The sequence below is a fragment of the Anarrhichthys ocellatus genome, unplaced genomic scaffold (genome assembly GCF_004355925.1).
Source record: "Anarrhichthys ocellatus isolate YVR2014 unplaced genomic scaffold, GSC_Weel_1.0 scaffold137, whole genome shotgun sequence".
Taxonomy (NCBI): Eukaryota; Metazoa; Chordata; class Actinopteri; order Perciformes; family Anarhichadidae; genus Anarrhichthys; species Anarrhichthys ocellatus.
In genome coordinates, this window is record NW_022280167.1 from 157,922 (window position 1) to 175,308 (window position 17,387).

The 17,387-nt window shown below is 42.5% G+C and overlaps 1 protein-coding gene across 2 annotated transcripts; it reads left to right on the forward strand.

Moving 5' to 3' along the window:
- Window positions 1-764: 764 nt before the first annotated feature.
- On the forward strand, window positions 765-9,828 carry olfml2bb (olfactomedin-like 2Bb). Of its 2 annotated transcripts, none has more exons than XM_031877465.1 (9): window positions 765-1,402; window positions 2,406-2,678; window positions 2,836-2,943; window positions 3,956-4,120; window positions 4,233-4,455; window positions 4,797-5,402; window positions 5,523-5,699; window positions 6,530-6,726; window positions 7,767-9,828. In XM_031877465.1, the coding sequence occupies exons 1-9, from the start codon at window positions 1,136-1,138 to the stop codon at window positions 8,154-8,156; spliced, it is 2,406 nt and encodes an 801-aa protein (XP_031733325.1). In that variant the 5' UTR covers window positions 765-1,135; the 3' UTR covers window positions 8,157-9,828. The 2 variants fall into 2 exon arrangements, with proteins under 2 accessions (XP_031733325.1, XP_031733326.1); XM_031877466.1 differs by having other exon boundaries at window positions 5,523-5,645.
- The last annotated feature ends 7,559 nt before the right edge of the window (window positions 9,829-17,387 follow it).

Below are 17,387 nucleotides of genomic sequence, written 5' to 3' on the forward strand. Positions count from 1 at the left end.
AAATGTATTAATTAATTGGACTAATGTCAAGGAAATTGTTTCAGTTTAGAGTTAAATCAAGTCAGCATCTAGCGTTATCAAAGGGTCCCTTCTCTTTGAGATTTCAGTCAGTTATTCATTTGCGCCTGCTGTCCACCAGAGAGCGCTGCAAACCTGCAGTTTTTGGAACAAAGGTAGAAATCTGTATCGGCTTTATAGGTTTTTGTTTTTACCTTCACCTTGCTTTTGTTAAGAAGAAAACAGGGGAAACAACATGCTTGTAGCCGAGAGAGAGTGTGCACTTCCTCCAACAATGTGTTGGGTTGGTTAAGAGTGAGTACTTCTGATAGTTGTCTTGGAAATATGCCTATTTCAAAAGACAAACCCACTTATCATTTTTGCTTGTGTCATTTGTTATATATACCCCATAAAAGGACAATCCTATCTGCATCACGGTCTTAATTGTTTTGTTTTTTTTGGGGGGGGGGGGTCTAGCGATAACAAAATAATATGCTTATTCTGTGTAAATTATAAAAAAAAACTAACTAATTAAGGGAGGCCACCGTGGTTGGTCTTTAGTTGGTTGCAATCTGCAACTCACCACTCAAGGCCACTAAATCTCACACACTGGGCCTTTAATGTTCGCTATGGAGTATTCAAATTAGGCTACTGTACCTTTAAGGGATTATTGACTCTGTCCCAAACATGCATGGTGAGCCTGCGCTCTCTCTCTCTCTCTCTCTCTCTCTCTCTCTCTCTCTCTCTCTCTCTTGGGCATGAACACAGACCTGGTTTGGACCGGGTCCCGTGTGGAGGTCCATGTCCCGTACGTCACTGCCAGTACCACCCGTCTCACCGGCGACACGTCGCATGGAACCAATTGGAGCTCCTTCTCTTGTCTCCGGAATTTTATACTTGAACAATTCGTAACTCCGTCCTTTTTTCATTCATCCTTCTGCTGACACACTTCATCGACATAAACTGAACTGAGTCTATTGTGTTAAATTAAGTTTTTGTTTTCAGGTTAAACTTGGAGCAAACGTTTTGAAAGTAGACAACTCTTTTCCTGTAAACGGTCATTTAGAGGCCGGTGGATCATCTTTTTAAAAATACAACTACCTGATAATTACTTGAGACACAGAGCTTCTGTGGAGAGATGTGGCGCAGATTGTCACTGCTGCTTTTATGCTGTGCTGTAAGAGGACTTGATGCTCTGGAGGCGGACAGGAGCGACGACCCCTCGCGGGAGACGATGCTGATGACCGAAGCGGCGGATATGGGCAAACCGGACAAGGATGCTCCCTCCACGGCTAAAGAACAGGACAGAGACGCTCCTGTTGTGGGTGCGGAGGGGAGAGTTCAGCAGCCCACCGCCGAGCCTCTGGAAGAAGAGCTGGATAACCAAGAGAATATCATTAGCCAGGTCGGTGTAATGTATGTGTGACCAAATATCCTTTATCGCCAAACTGCATACACAAACTCGTGGTTTGATGACAAATTGCGTAAATCATACGCACAAAACTAGCAGTGAAAGATTTCACATGTATTTTACATTAAAGAGGCAGCCTTTAATTCGGCATCAGTCAATTGACTTACGAACCAGTTTAAACGTGTTATTCACATTACCCAGTTTTTTATGGGCCAAGCTGGCAAAAAAAATCAAATCCTGATAAAAGTGGGCAATATTAAACTGGCAGAACTTCAACCCAAGCCCAGTTTGAATTCCGCTCCCTCCATGAGGCTTCATTTGATCTCATGCGCCGACAGTGTGTCAGATCACATCTCAGTGGTTACTGAGCTCAGGACAAGTTTCCATCCACTTCATCAAGTGAAAACCACACGAGAATTCAAAGCACTTGTTGGACATGTGTTGCCTGTGAACCATACATTTCTCATTTCCAATGTAAAAATGAGAGTGATTATTGGACACCAACTGGACCATACTTTATTTTCCTTTTAAACGTATTCCAAACCCCACAATTGGTCAGTTCAGCTCAAATGGCGTGTAAATCTGCCCCAGACCTGTGTGTGTGTGTGTGTGTGTGTGTGTGTGTGCGTGTGTGTGTGTGTGTGGGTGTGTGTGTGTGTGTGCGCGCAACGGCAACGGGTTGTATCCTTCTGGTGGTTGGTTATGTAATATCCTCCAAACCAAAAAGGTTCTGTTGGTAAACGCCTGTATATCTTCCTCTCAGGCAGGTCACCACTGCTGCAGCTGCAAATCATCACCCATGCAACTCTTTTTTAAATGTGTTTACTTTATTCAAATATTTGTGCTTAATATTTAACATAGAGACTAATACAAATTATCAAATATACATTCATATCAAAGTTGAGTAAAAAGTTCACATTTGTGTATTAATTCTTCAAAGTTTCTGTTAAATCTGAGCAGCCTAAATAATAAAACTAACTCCGTCCGTCTCTTCCAGCTGCTGGGCGATTACGACAAAGTGAAGACCGTGTCGTCAGGGTCCGACTGCGTGTGCCGCTGTATCGTCCGACCAATCAAACGCTCCGACTGCAGCCGCCTCCACGACAGCGACCTGCCGTCGCCTTCCCAGGATTATTTCACCGTGGAGACGGTCACCAAGGGAACGGACTGCAAGAAGTGTGTGTGCATGGCTCCGCCTTCCGCCGTCAACCCCTGTGAGGGAGAGTACAGGTTTAAAAAGCTGCAAGAGGCCAGCAAAGATGACATCAAGGTAGAAACAATGTCGTCATATAATTGTTTTTCTGTTGGCTATTGAGGACAAGAGATGTTCTCGCAGAGTTTGAACTTTGGGTAAAGAACGATTCCCATCGGCCCAATCAATGTGTTGTCTTTCTGTGTCCTTCACCTCTGTGGGTTTGCCCATTTAGCTGGCGACTATCATTGACTTGTTGGAGGGCTCTCTGTACGGAATGGACTTGTTGAAGCTCCACTCTGTCACCACCAAGCTGCTGACCAGGGTGGACAACATGGAGAAGGTGAGCCCACACACAACAAGCACAATCATCCGCTATAACTTTAGGTGAATGTCTTGCATGGAGGGAATGGAACTCTAAACTCTCTTTCAAAAAAGTCCGCTTTCTTTTTAGGAAGAATGACAGAAGGATTTGAATGGAGTTTTTCAGGCTTTCCTTTAGCCAAAGACAGAAGCTCCAATCACAGAATACACACTTGTCTTTTTCGGTGACAGGACAAGGGAAATAATTATAATCGCCATAATTAGTATGATTGCAGTCAGCAGGGGGAATGTTTTTAAACGTTTTCAACCTGTTTCAATCACAGTACAATTATATAATTTGGTTTTAGTTGTCACAGCAACGTAACAACCCCTTTTCTGCCACTTTGTATCACCACCACACACCTCTAGTGGCTCATAATGATTGAGAGGGATTTTATTTAACTCTATGCATTGTTGTTTTTAGGAAATTCTTGCGTTTAGCAAATAGGAGCACAGTATTTTGACCAAAGATACTCCTCATAGACAACATGACAAGTTGTCTGATTTCATCACACTGGAAAACCGATGTACTTTGGAGTCGCCTGTAAACTCAGGAGACTCCTGCTGTGGGGTTTTACAACACAATATGTGTATGTTAGAATAGAAAGTGATTGGTATCCTTCATGTCTGTCGTGTGTCTAGTGCTAGTGTCTTATCAAGAGCATATTTTCCATGACAATCGAGGCAACTGCAACTCCTTTTTTGAGCCTATACTGTATGTGTTTACATTTTGGCAACTAGTGCCATCAGAAGTACGCTGAATTAGCTATTGGATTCCTGTGACACAGCAGTCTTGTAAAGTTCTGGATTAGTTATATGTCTGCACTCATATGCTCCGGTTTTTTTATTTCCTTTTGTTGCCATATTCTTTAAGTAGTTTGCCATCGAGTATGTTGTGAATCCAGTTTAGGATGGGCTGTTCATGTGCTGTTATCTTGTGTGTGTGTGTGTGTGTGTGTGTGTGTGTGTGTGCGTGTGTGTGTGCACTCCAGGCTGTCGCCCGTAATGCTAGTGAGAGAACAAGAGAGAAAGAACTTGTGAAGGAAAGAGCAAAAGAAAAGGAGAAAGAGAGGAAGGTCCAGCAGAAAAAAAAGAGAGTGAATGATTTGGAGCGCGCAGGACAGAAAAGTGGAGCAGCTGCCTACGGCAACAAGCAGGTATTAACCGTCTGAAAATCAGAGTCTAACGTATCAGAAGCAAACTCACGATCTCACCTGAAAATCCCAAATTATTTTTAAATTAAGCAGGAATTTGCTTGTTCTGTTGCAGAAGAATTCTGATGGTCAGCTGAAGAAGAACCAACAGCAAGATGGACTGGAACAACAACAGCCGACCAGGAATAAGACGGGATCTCAAAAGCCAATCAAAGACAAGACGGAGCCAAAGCAGCCTATCACAGACAAGAACGGCGTGGTCATCAGGGGCGTGACCTTTTACAAGGCGGAGGGAGGGAGCTACAAAGAGAAGGACGACAAAGGGAAAGGAAAAAATTGTAAGTCTAGCGTACCCTTACTACTGTAATGCTTTTATATCTCATTATGTCGAAAAGATATTGCGACTTGATGGCACTCCACTTGGAGGACATCCATAACCTCCTAAGGACAATCATATCAGGTCTTGGCAATCTCATTCAACAATATGATCTTCTGAAAGGTAGAGTTCATTGCAAAACTCTGTTTACCACAGCAATATCTATAACAGAAAGAGGATGTGACCGCCGCACAATTTCAATAAAAAACCTGGATTGTGTTCAGCTCCAGCAGGCAGGTAGAAAAAAATTATAATTTAACCAAAATGTCCTCACTGCTATTTTTCTTTTTACTTATTTTACAGCAACTCTAACTGCAATTGCTTCAGTGGATTTACTGATTCGTGAGTCTCTCCCACCTACCAAGACTTTCCCCATCAAGAGTCCAGGACCTTCAACCACAGTTAGCACACAGCTAGACTTTGAGGACCGATCAAGGAGACTGAGCAGGCCTGCACCCACCCAGCAACCAACTGCTCCCCCGACTACCACCCAACGAACCACAACTACAACCAAACCAGTTCCCACCACCATCAAACCAAAGAATAAATCAACCACCAGCTTACCACCAACAACTTCAAAACCAACGACGAGCAAACTGACGACTACCACCCAACAACCTACAACCAAACCAGTTCCCACCACTATCAAACTAACGACTGAATTAACCACTAACATACCGCAAACAGCTCCAAAACAAACGACAACCAAACCGACAACTACATCCCAACAAACTTCAACCACTATTCTGTCTACCCCTCGCTTCAATCAGCATACCACCTCACTCTCAGATACCAATGCAGGTCCACCCATCGATAAGTCCCCCATGGCAGACTCTCAGCCGGGATCCAGGAGTCGACTCAGCTGGACGGAGAGCCCCTCTGACCAACCAAAGACCACAAAAAAACCTGGTAGGGATACATGCAGTACTGTAGTTTATCCGGTAGTGAGTGGACATATTTTGACAAATACTAATCACGTTATAGTCGAGTCTTGATTGATAGTGTCACCTTTACATGTGTGTTCTTCAGCAGTGTGTAAGGACACAGTAGCCAGCATCTCTGAACCGGTTCAACTGAACTCTTACGGCTTTCGTGACGGAGCCTGGATGAGAGATGGGCGCGGCCACGGCAACGTCATCTACCTTACTAATGGTCACTATGGCAACAACCTCTTCGAGTTCCGAGACATGGACACCTTCAAGTCAGGTGTAGGATTTATTTGTGTGTGTGTGTGTGTGTGTGTGTGTGTGTGTGTGTGTGTGTGTGTGTGTGTGTGTGTGTGTGTGTGTGTTCGGAAGGCAAGCAGCAACTTCCAGGACTGGAAAGTGAATCCAAGGAACGGCCTTTAACCTGCATTCTCTCTAATGTCCATCAGGGGGCGACTCCTCTGGTTGTATAGAAGTCTTTGAGAAAATGACTCTACTTCTCTCTTGATTTATTCCCTCAGTAAACATTGTAAACATGAGTTTATGGTCTCAATCTCTAGTTTCAAGTCTTCTTCAATACAGCATGATGTTCATTTATGGTCCATTTAGAGTCAAATAGACCATAAAGCAGGGTATGCTTTAGGGCGGGGCTACTGTGATTGACAGGTCACTACTACGGCGTTGTCGGCGTATTATAAATCTTTCACACTGTGTTTTCAGTTCATGAAAGTGAAGCGTAACAGTTTGGTTGTTGTTTTATTCATTTGGTTATTTATTTATTCAGCGTTTAGTTATACTTTGCTCCACAAAAAAAAAATAACGAACTCAAGGCTTCAAAACGTCAGTCCACAAAGCAATGGATGACGTTACCGGGACTACGTCCACTTCTTCTATACAGTCTATTGTTGTGACAGCTGCTAACTGAAGGTCCATCTCTGTAGTGGCTGTAAAAAAGAGCCAGTTGAGTATCACTACAAAAACACTTTCATTACTGGATGGGTGGATCACATCTTGATATGCAGTCATGGTTACACTTGTTCCAAAGGTCATGATGTGAATTGTGAGCCTGACCAGTTGCATGTATGTTTTCTGTGTGTGCTTCCTGCTCAGGTCAGGCGAGTAATTCATACAAGCTGCCCTACAGTTTCACTGGAACCGGCCACGTCGTGTTTAATGGAGCTTTCTACTACAACCGTGCCTTCAGCAGGGACGTCATCAGATATGACCTGAGACACAGATATGTAGCTGCCTGGACCACACTGCATGATGCTATACTGGAGGAGCAAGCTCACAGGACACAAACTGAAGTAAGACCCATGGTGTACTTTGCGTGAGGGTGGTAACTGAGATTTAACTGTACAAGAAACACTGCACGGTGATTTATTAGTGGAACATACAATCGGGACACTTTAAAGGGTCATAAAGGTCAGTGTGGGGAACAAAAACACTACAAATCACTGGAGTTCAAAAGGTGAAATGGCGAGGAGTAAAAACAACTGCTGTAGTTTTGCTCCCTGTTCATAGCGTGTTCGTAATGCGGGTTTACGATACAGCTGGTGAGCGAAGGTTTTAGTTTAAGTTTCTGTACAGCCCCAATGGAACCAAATGTGGCAACCTCACTGTAACATCAAGACTATAGAAAAACAAAAAAAATACATACACCACGTAACTACTCCTAAAATGACAAACTGTAATGAAGGCTTGGGTCACAATGGGTTAGAGAGTGAGCTTATTACCCCCTGCTTCAAGTCTTTATGCAAAGCTAGGCAAACAATGTCCTGATCCAGAAACTGGCCACCCTCTAAGGGTGCTAACCGGAACACACTTATGGTTTCTACCGAAAACTCTTTTATAGTTCAAGGGTTTCATCTAGAACCAACCTGGGTTCTACCAAGAACCCTTCACAGTTCTTTTTATATCCCGTAGATCTGTCTCTACCCTAACCATGGTTTTAGTTAACAGGTTAGCCTCAGGCCGACGGAACCACGTCCAGCATTGTGGTGCACCGCAACCCACAACAATCATGGCTCACAATCACTTTGTAGGGTGTAGGCTGGGAGGATCTTTTAACACCCATGCCTTCAACAATCATTGAAGAACTCTCTCTTCCAAAAAGGGTTCTTTGGAGGAAAAGGGTTCTGGGTAGATCCTCAGCCCTTCAGCAAAAAGGTGTAGAGCTGTGGGAACTGCAGAGTTGGGTGATACTTTATTTGTTGGTTTATCACTTCGAGCGACACAATTTACATGCAAATAGTCACATGATCCAATGTTGATCGAAAAATATTGTAATTATAGCCTTAAAATATGATTGTATTTTAGTTTCTAAAACTCTTCCTATATTTTTCAGTTGGAGTTTGCTGTTGATGAGTCTGGCCTGTGGCTGCTCTACCCCGCTCTGGACACAGAGGGTTTCCACCAGGAAGTGACTCTGCTCATCCACCTCCGCCACCGAGACCTGCAGCCGATACAGAGCTTCCGCACAGGTCTTCGGCGCGGTCGCTACGGAAACAGCTTCCTGGTTTGCGGCGTCCTCTACGCAGTGAACAGCATGGAGCACCGCTACGCCAACGTGACCTACGCCTTCGACACACACACGCTCACGCACAGCATGCCGGGCCTGGCGTTCACGAACATGCATGCGCACACCTCCCAGCTGGCTTACTGCCCACTCGACAAGAAACTGTACGCATGGGACGATGGACATCAGATGACGTACGATGTCGTCTTTGCTTATTAGCACAACGAATGGACACATACAGTAGTTGGAAGAGTCAACAGCTATTGAGCATATCCAGCAAACAAAGCTGAGGACAGAAGGAATAGGGTAATAAGAGCGAAAATGTTTTTTTAAATGACTGTGGATCAGTCTAACTGAATGTGTTTGTATATCGAACTGCTGCTTTTTCATACAGACCAAAGTCAGTATCGAGCAGCACTAAACAAACAGAAATATATTTTGTAAAAGACGAAACCCCACGGGTCATATGAATGTTTGTAAATAAATGTATTCACATATTTCTCTTTTTCCGCAAATGGAAAGTTTGCTGTGGTTTAAAAACGATGCATACCTGACCCTCTGCATATTCAGACTGCCATGAAGAAATCACTGGAATGAGCATGCACAAGGTCACAGCTGTCCACTCCCGTATGAAACAGTATGGTTCTGAAAACATTCAATAATCCCATTCTTTAAAAGCACGCGCTCCGAGCATTCGAGTGTGTGGACAAATCCACACTGTCTCACATCGAGTTTATTTTTCATGAATGGTGATCACTGTGGAGGAGCAGTATGTACGTGTATGTGTACACACTTAATTTAACATATTACAAGACCGGCAATGCTCATCGAAGCTTTCTGCCTCTAAAGTGGAATTGATCCAGTACGTACGAAATATGTGGTTTTTAACTGTTATTGAAGGGGAACTTTGCAGTGTTTATGGGGAAGAATTATTAAACTTGTCTGGGAGAATGAGGTTTATGATGACTACAATGTAAGGGCATGTGTTGACATTTTGTTTACCTTGAGTTGAAAATTTAAAATAATTATAACTTTAGAACTAGCTTGTTTATAACGTCGATGCTCAAATGTGAACTCAATGTGAAGTTAGAAAGACTTGGACATTGACCCGGCAGGATGAAAAGATGCTATTGGTTGCATTGTGGGATATGTAGGATCTAGTTTAGGGCTAGAAGTCAAGATATCTTGCATCGCTGCATACATTTTTACCTTTTATTTTTCAGTTTGTGTCTTGTAAATCACCTAACTTTATGGAAGTGCAGCAGGTAAGTGTAGAGTTCCCCTTTAAGGCAACACAATCTCACTTCCAGCTCTACACTTCAAACAATAAGGCTCTAAGTTCCCCTCGCGTCAGTTTTTTGACACGTCATATTTCAAAATTAACTTCCAACGTAGACTTACTTAGTTTTCAGTTCATAACAAAACTGCTTGGTTAGGTGTTGGAAAAGATTGTGGTTTGGGTTCAAATAAGTGCGTTGTAATGTTCCTGACATTAGCAAAGTACACAGGTCAAAATAAGTAAACTTTGTTTCACACAGGACACTGACAGCGGTCTCCTGGGTGAAAGTCCTGTGGTTGTTCGATCCATCCACTCTATACTACATCAGTGGCTCTGCCCTTCTAATAATGAGGCGAATGGGTTTAAGCTGACGTTAATTGAAAGCCCTGTGGGTCTCATATAGATGCAAAAGAGTGCCTCGATGCCTTGGTATCAAGATGCAGAAGGGCACTGACCAAGCGTATTTAACGAGTTGGGAGTGGGTTGTTTCAGACGGCCATGAAAGAACCATGAACTCAGCAGCCTATCTTTGTGTATGGTACAGGAATGGAAGCTCTAACTCTGGTACAGTAATTGCTTCATCTACCATTGACGTCCATTTATTTAAAACCATTTTCAAACATTGCTTGTTGAAGAAAATCCCAAGACAAGGTTGATTTCAACGGCTTTACCACAAGTTTACCTTTTCGTTTTGTTAATTTATAATAAACTATTTGAAAACAAATGAATAAACTCCGGCCTCTCTCTCCTTTTCTTTTCCTTTCGTTCTCCTGCGTCTGTCTCGTGCTTGTCCAGCCTAATGTGGGCATTATTTCTGGGGTTGATTTAGTTTTCCTGGAAGCAGAGGAGCCACTGGAAGGATTCCAGGGTGGAAAATAAGCTCCAGCCAGATGCTGGTGAACCTCAGGACACAGACCAATACATGTTGGAGAGTCCCACCTAGACTCCTATAAAACCGTTAACGGGTGTTTGATAAGACTTCATTACAGAGAGACGTTTTCACTCTAGACTGGTTTGTTCTTAGATCATTGCATAGTCATTCAACCCAGACTAAAAATGCACTCAAATAATGAACACACGTCTAACAATAACACATTTTCAAACAGGCAAGCACAGGGAAGTAAATAGCTCCACTTCATGGACAAGTTTATGGGCCCTCTGCAGCTCTGGACACATGGTTGCTACTGGACTCTCCAGAGAACTCAGCCTGACACGCACACCAATTTTCAAGGGGAAATATGAATCGCAAAACAACTCCTGGCTCCCTATCTAAATGGTACAGTAAGATACACACAATAAGATACAGTTCACAGAAAGAGTACATAAGTTAGAAAAGAGAAAGTTTCAAACAAAACAAAATATATGGACATAAACAATATATTGACGACAAAAGCATGATTTGTGTTCCAGTAAAGCTGATTGGTTCCTCTGGAGATGACATAAAAAGTTATGTAACCATCATGTTTATGTGGTCGCGTCTGTGTGTGATGCATGTGTGTGTGAGCGTGTGTGTGTGTGTGTGTGTGTGTGTGTGTGTGGTAAGTGACCACCAAGCAGGATGCAGTAGAAAGGCGGGCATTCACTTCAACTGCATACTCAGAAAGACTGAATGTGTGTGTGTGTGTGTGTGTGTGTGTGTGTGTGGGTGTGTGTGTGTTCTGTACGACTGTCTTGAACCACTTGGTCTGAATGTCTGAAAGCATGAAGACCACACACATACACACTCATATCCCTGTACCTCTATCTTAGTGAGGACCCTCATTGAAATTTCCTAGCCCCTTACCTTATAACTTAACCATCACAACCAATTACCAAACCCCAAACCTTACCCTAACCCTTATCTAAACCTAATTCTAACCTGAACCTTAAAACCAAGTCTGAATCCTCCAACAGGCCTTTGAAGAAGAGAGGACCCGCCAAAATGTCCTTACTTTTGAAAATGTCTACGTGGTCCTCAAAATGATATAATTAAAGGTACACAAACAAACACTCAAAAACACAGTGCTATCAAGTTCACAGAGCATAATGTCTATTTTACAACACACACACACACTGCATGTTGACTGGTTTAAAGATATCAGCGGCATCTGTATACACATTCCTGACCACCACTGAGCTAAAAATATGCACAAAGAGAGAAAAAGAAGGGGAGAGAGAGTTTAGAAGGTTATCATGAAAATGAACACTCACTCAGAGGTACGAAATGAGAGGAGGTGACAGAAAATTGACTAAAGGAGTCTGTGGAAAGGGAGGACTGAAGAAAGAAAGTAAAAATGGTGGATGGTTTTGGTTAAGAGTGAAAAGGAGGAGGAAAGACAAAGGTAAGGAGAGTAGAGGAAGGAAAAGATAGCTAGGTAGGAGACAGAGCAAAAGAAAGAGAGTGACAGGGATGCATGTTAAGGTTAAGTGTCGGAGGTCACAAGAAAGGAGGGGGAAAGAAGAACAAACTCAGAACTCAAAGTGAGACCAGAGGAAGCTTGTGGGGCTTTTATGGACATCAGAGAGGTCAACTGAACCTTTAGATGATACAACCTGCCACAACACCTTCATGAAGTTCAGCATCATCTGACTGGAAGTGAAGCATGTACAGTACTTCCTTGCCAAGCTGATGTGTGAAATGACACAGCTGGTGTGGTTCTTTGCCCTTCTTATTGTCAACAAAGCTCATGAAAAGACCCAAACCAACAATGTGTAGGTCAATCTCTCAATACTTTATGGCTTCCCTACTCTGTCTATCAGCTCCTACCGAAGATGTACATCTTAAAGTGCACTTTCACAAGCCTACATTATCTGGTGTAGAGGAACAAAGGGTGCAGGTCCTTTGGGCAGTTGTGATTGCAGTAATTGCAGTAAGAACATACTGTAATTTGACCCAATCGAAGTGAACCACAACATTGGGGATTACGGGCTGCCGTGCGGTAATGTCTTGAGATAGTCATGACAGGTTAACATGAGTGTGAGACTGAGTTGGACTACAGATGACATCTGGGCCGAAGAGAAGACACAGAATATGCTAAATAGAAAAATAAAATCATTCGAGATAAACTGGAGCAGAATAGATTATTGCGCACAGTTGATGGGTGCCATGTCAGCAAATCTATTTCTTAGTTTGGTCCGGTTTAATTTGTGCACTGTGAAACTGAACCAGACTTAATAAAAACAAAAACAAAAATATTAATATCACTCAGATTCGGACAAGCCAAACTGACTATATTACCATTAATGCCTTTAGAATGTTGTTGAGCCACTCCCAGATTATCCTGTTCTGCTGCACTTTTGCAGATTGACAATAGAATACATGAATATGATATTTATACATCTAAAAACATAAAATCCTAATTTTAGGTAGTGTTAATACAGGACAGTTTTACACTGGTAAATCCCACTACTTTCATTGAAAGTAGTGGGATTTGGTCAAAAGTCCTGATCCAACCTCAGACTTTTCTAAAGTTGTCATGCAACCAGCGAAGAGCAGCCAACTTCGCTGCAGACTTTTGGAGTTGTGGGCTGGTGCAGGTGAGTGATTTTCTTTGGTCTTCAAACATGAGTTAAGAGCGTGAAATACCAACCCAATCCAAAACTCTCATCATAACCATAACCCTAACCCTAGCAGCAGCAGAGACTTCCTGCAGCGTTGACATCCTTCTGAACAGCATGTTGGATGTTCCACATATTCTTCTTCCTTGTCAAAACCTGGTGCCTACGTTACCCACAATGCAATTAGAGTGGAGGGTATGTTGGGCTACGTTGTTATGCTACGTTGTTATGCTATGTTGTTACGCTACTTTGTTACGCTACTTTGTTACGCTACTTTGTTACGCTACGTTGTTGCGCTACGTTGTTGCGCTACGTTGTTGCGCTACGTTGTTACTCTATGTTGTTATTATTTTAACACAAACAATGATCTTTTTTCTAACTTTAACCAGAACCTAACCAATCGTTAACAACATTTACAACGTGGCATTGTACGTACAATGCCAGCATATTTTCTGGAGACTGGGTTGGGGTTTTAATATTTAGTAAGCGTTGAGGTAGCTTCAATGAAGTGCTGATACAAAATAAAACAGTCTATATTGTTGGTGATCAAGTTTTTTTCCACATTCACAGACTGATAGTGAGACATTCAGGGGGGAAATGAAGAGGTCAAGAGGTTATGACAGTTTAAAATATTTTGGTTGCACATGATATGAAATACAGAGACAATGATTTAGCCTTCAGCCAGACCTTCTATGCTTGTAGAGAGGAAATATTAGAAAGCAGAGGAGAGTGATGAAAAGAGAGCATGCTGAGGTGGAGGGAGGAGGAAAGTGGTGGAAAATAGGGCAGAGGAGAGGCAGAGATGAGAGGAGGAGACAGGAGAGAAAGCTAATGTGTCTCCCAGACATTAGATTGCAACATCTGCTTTGTTACTTTGAGCTACTCAGACAGACAGAAAGAAAAAAACACGACAGAAAATGTATTTGGGGTCTATACAAAATGATGGAAGTAACAAAAAAATGGCAAGAATCTCAGGTAGTATCTAGACACATAACACTAAAGAATTGTATAAAAAAAATAATGGAAAATTAATTTGTTTCCTTGTTTGTCTGCAGACACAGTTTGAGAATAGAAAGACAGAAATAGCTCATTCTGGAAAGTTGAAAAAGCATGAATCTGCAGATATTGCACTTTTGACAGACTCCCACAATTTACTGCCACTGGCGAAAATCACCTTTCCTGTAAGTCCAATCAGAGCGGCAGATCTTTAAAAGCAGCTCTCCCAAGAGCCCGGACCGAAACCGCAGAGTCACAGGGTCGGGGGTTTGAATGTGACTCACATCCTCCGTTGTGTCCCTCCTTCGCTCTCCTGCTGTCGTTCCTGCAACTCTTCATCGGATCGGATTACAGGAAGCAGGTTAATGAAAGTCATCTCTGGTTCGGGGGGCAAAAAGCAAACCTAGAATGTCAGACATCCGCATGAAAGCTCTGGTTCTCTATGATGCTAGTAACTAGTCCCGACTGCATCGGGACACATCTGCTGTATTAATCCCAGCCGGGTCTTTTCCATCCCAAACTCACTGTTCTCATGGGAAAATGTGAGCAGCAACTGGCTCAGTATGCAGAAGTTTATTACCTGACAATGATAAGTCAAGTCTATTCTCAGTAGCTTTGGTCCCAAAACTATTATTCTCTCAACACTGTGAGCAATTCTCAAGTCTGTAGTTCATTTTTAGATGTTCAGGGTTTATGCGTTTCCCTGGAGTGCCAAACCTGTGGAGGCAACAAAACTACTTGGTACGTTTAGGAAAGATGGTGGTTTGGGTTTAAATATCTGTTTTGTTAATTTGTATAAATTACATCAAAACCAAGGCAAAATAAATCAAAGTTGACTCTTGATTTCGGGACACGAACAGCAGTCTCCTGGGTAAAAGTCGTGTTAGACTTGTCCATGTTGCTCTTTGTAGTACGTCACCTGACTTCCTTAGAGGCAGTCCTGCACGTCCTGGATAATATATAAATTGTAGTGCCTCACTTTTCATAGTTTTAAGTATTAACAGTTCATGAGAACAGCCCGCATAATGCCACTGCACAATGCCACGTAGCTACTGAGAACAGATGAGACTGCAGAATCAGTTCATTTCACCCTGGCACTCAAGATTTGTTTAATCACTAATCAGTTATTATTTGCCCAACAAAATTTGTTCATTTAGCGCAACTCATCACATGTTGTCCATGGCAAGGGCAACCTCATTATCTAAAACCATGAATCTGTCCAGTCAGCGGTGGAACCGGTCAATTTAGACCTGAGAGGCAGCAATGTGCCGGAGTGAAAACGCAGAATGAGATTTGGTTTGATTTAGAGCAGAGTGGTCAAGAAGATATCAGAAGATATCTCTGCATCACAATACATAGAAGTCTTCGTCATAACGGCAACAGGAAAAATAAGTCACACATCTGGCCTCTGCATCACTGTACTTACTTTTATTACTGCTATCACTCAATATCAGTTTTATTAGCAGAGACATCTCTACAGGCCTTCTGGAGCATTAAAGTGAGAGCACTGGCTGTCCTGGGACTCAACCAACATGTCTCTGCTCACCAGATCAGTAACTGCAAACACATGAATTTAGTTGAAGTAAGGAAAAAAACCTTACTGTGTGTGTCTTGTATTTAACGCACTTAAACAAGGATTATTCTGTTACTCTTGCACAATTTGGTGCACTTACAGGCCATTAAGTTAAACGAAACCATCTGATGAGAAAGGAGGATGATGCTTTTATGGACAGTTGAGCAAAGTACAGACTGTTCATGTTGTATTTGTGGGTTGTCAGCCTTAGGTTTTTTGATCAGCTCCACTGTAGCAATACAGCAATATGTGCACGGTCTATGAAAGTGCATTATCTCCACACAGCATGATGGCATTCAAGTTTATTAATAAAGGTTGTTACTGTTTAATGGCAGAATTCTGCTGATGCTTCAGAACAGCCACCAGAACAAAAAGTGTTTCTATTGTACGTTCCTGACAACCATGTATATGTTGAATGTGGACGTTTCTGAACCTAAAACATATTTCATGAATACATTTCATATCCGCTTTGTATCACACTTGCAGAAACACACAAGGTTAACGTCGTGAAACAATTGGTTACTGTTAGACAACAAAACTTCTTGGTTCAGGTTAGAAGAAACATCATGGTTTGTGTTCAAATGATAACACAACAACATAACAACTTAACGTAGGGTTAGTTTCACGTGGGACACAAACAGAGGTCTTCTGGGTAAAAGTCCTGTTTGTTTGACCTATCCAGCACACCTCACACCTACCCTTAGAGAACTTTCTCACTTGTTATTATACCACGTACCTTTTGATAACAGCCGCTAATGGCATATGACAGAATACATTCATCAACATGTGAAAAGGAAGCGGGGGGATTAAGAGCAGCAGACTTTGAGAGGATCACCGCCCACGGCCGACCAACCAGCCAGATGAGCTGGATCAAACGCCACCAAACTGCCCCAGAGAGGAGAGGGAGGAGAGTCTATGGAAGCTAAGCTAACCCAGCTAGGACCTGAGGCTACACCACTACCCAGCATGCTCCTGGCTGTCTGATGCTCTGTCGCAGAAAAATAAGATGGATGAAAGCAGCGGGAGGTCGGTGACTGTTGAACCCACATCTTCACAGAGACCTGGATCCATCGTGGTCCAGGATCATGCTTTACTTGACGGGCGGACAGCAGAACCGAGAGCAGGACTCTGGTGGACCAGAGGAAGAGGATTCTGTGTTTACATCATGATGCTTGGTGCTCAAACTCAGTCAAAGTTGATGGACAATGTTTTTTCTCTCATGATATATTTTTTATGTGAAATGTCGATCATATTATCTGTCCAGAGAATTGTTTTTGTTGCTGCTGTTTACATTTCTTATGATGCCAATTTAAAAAATGCTCTTCAGGAATGTTCTTCTGTTTTTAGTTTTGTTCATCATCTGTTTGTTGTGTTACAAATGGGCTACAACTGCATTTCGTTGTGCATCCCTGTGTTGCATAATGACGATAAGTGATCCTTGAATACATCACTTGCTATGACCGAATGCAAAACGTCCACATACATTAGTTTGCAGAAACGCACAATGCCAAAAATCTTAACTGCCGACTGGGCTGAGTGAGAGCTACCACAGAAGTGGTTTTAAGTATTTTGCCAGGTGTTCATATTTCTGTCTGCTGGAAGTAAGGGGGTAGGGAGAGGAGAAAGGGCCATTGGCCCCCCTTCACTTTATAACATCACAGCTGATCTCTTGTTATTTGTGCATAGGACTTTTGTAATTTGTTACTTATCTGAGGTAGACATTCAAAGACTGTAGCAGCTTGAGATCATGTCTAAGATGATGTGACATTTCATCCAGCACTTCTGTAGCACTTTGGAAGTGGACCATTCATGAGCAGCCTTACAGTTTTTATTTATTCACCTTCACTTCCTAAAGAGAGATTGTGGCGGATGTGGTCACAATCTCTCAGGATCTCAACTGATCGATGTAAATAATACATTATCTGCACATATGTTATGATCTCATGTTTCTCTCTTACTTACTTACACACACACACTTACACACGCACGCACGCACGCACGCACACACGCGCACGCACACACACACACACACACACACACACACACACACACACACACACACACA

What these genes read in the sequence shown, in the direction of transcription:
- olfml2bb (XM_031877465.1), top strand. Translation starts at nt 1,136, where the DNA reads ATGTGGCGCAGATTGTCACTGCTGCTTTTATGCTGTGCTGTAAGAGGA. An exon ending in CTGCCTACGGCAACAAGCAG is followed by an intron (nt 4,121 to 4,232) that starts GTATTAACCGTC and finishes GTTCTGTTGCAG; the next exon opens with AAGAATTCTGATGGTCAGCT. An exon ending in CATGGACACCTTCAAGTCAG is followed by an intron (nt 5,700 to 6,529) that starts GTGTAGGATTTA and finishes CTTCCTGCTCAG; the next exon opens with GTCAGGCGAGTAATTCATAC.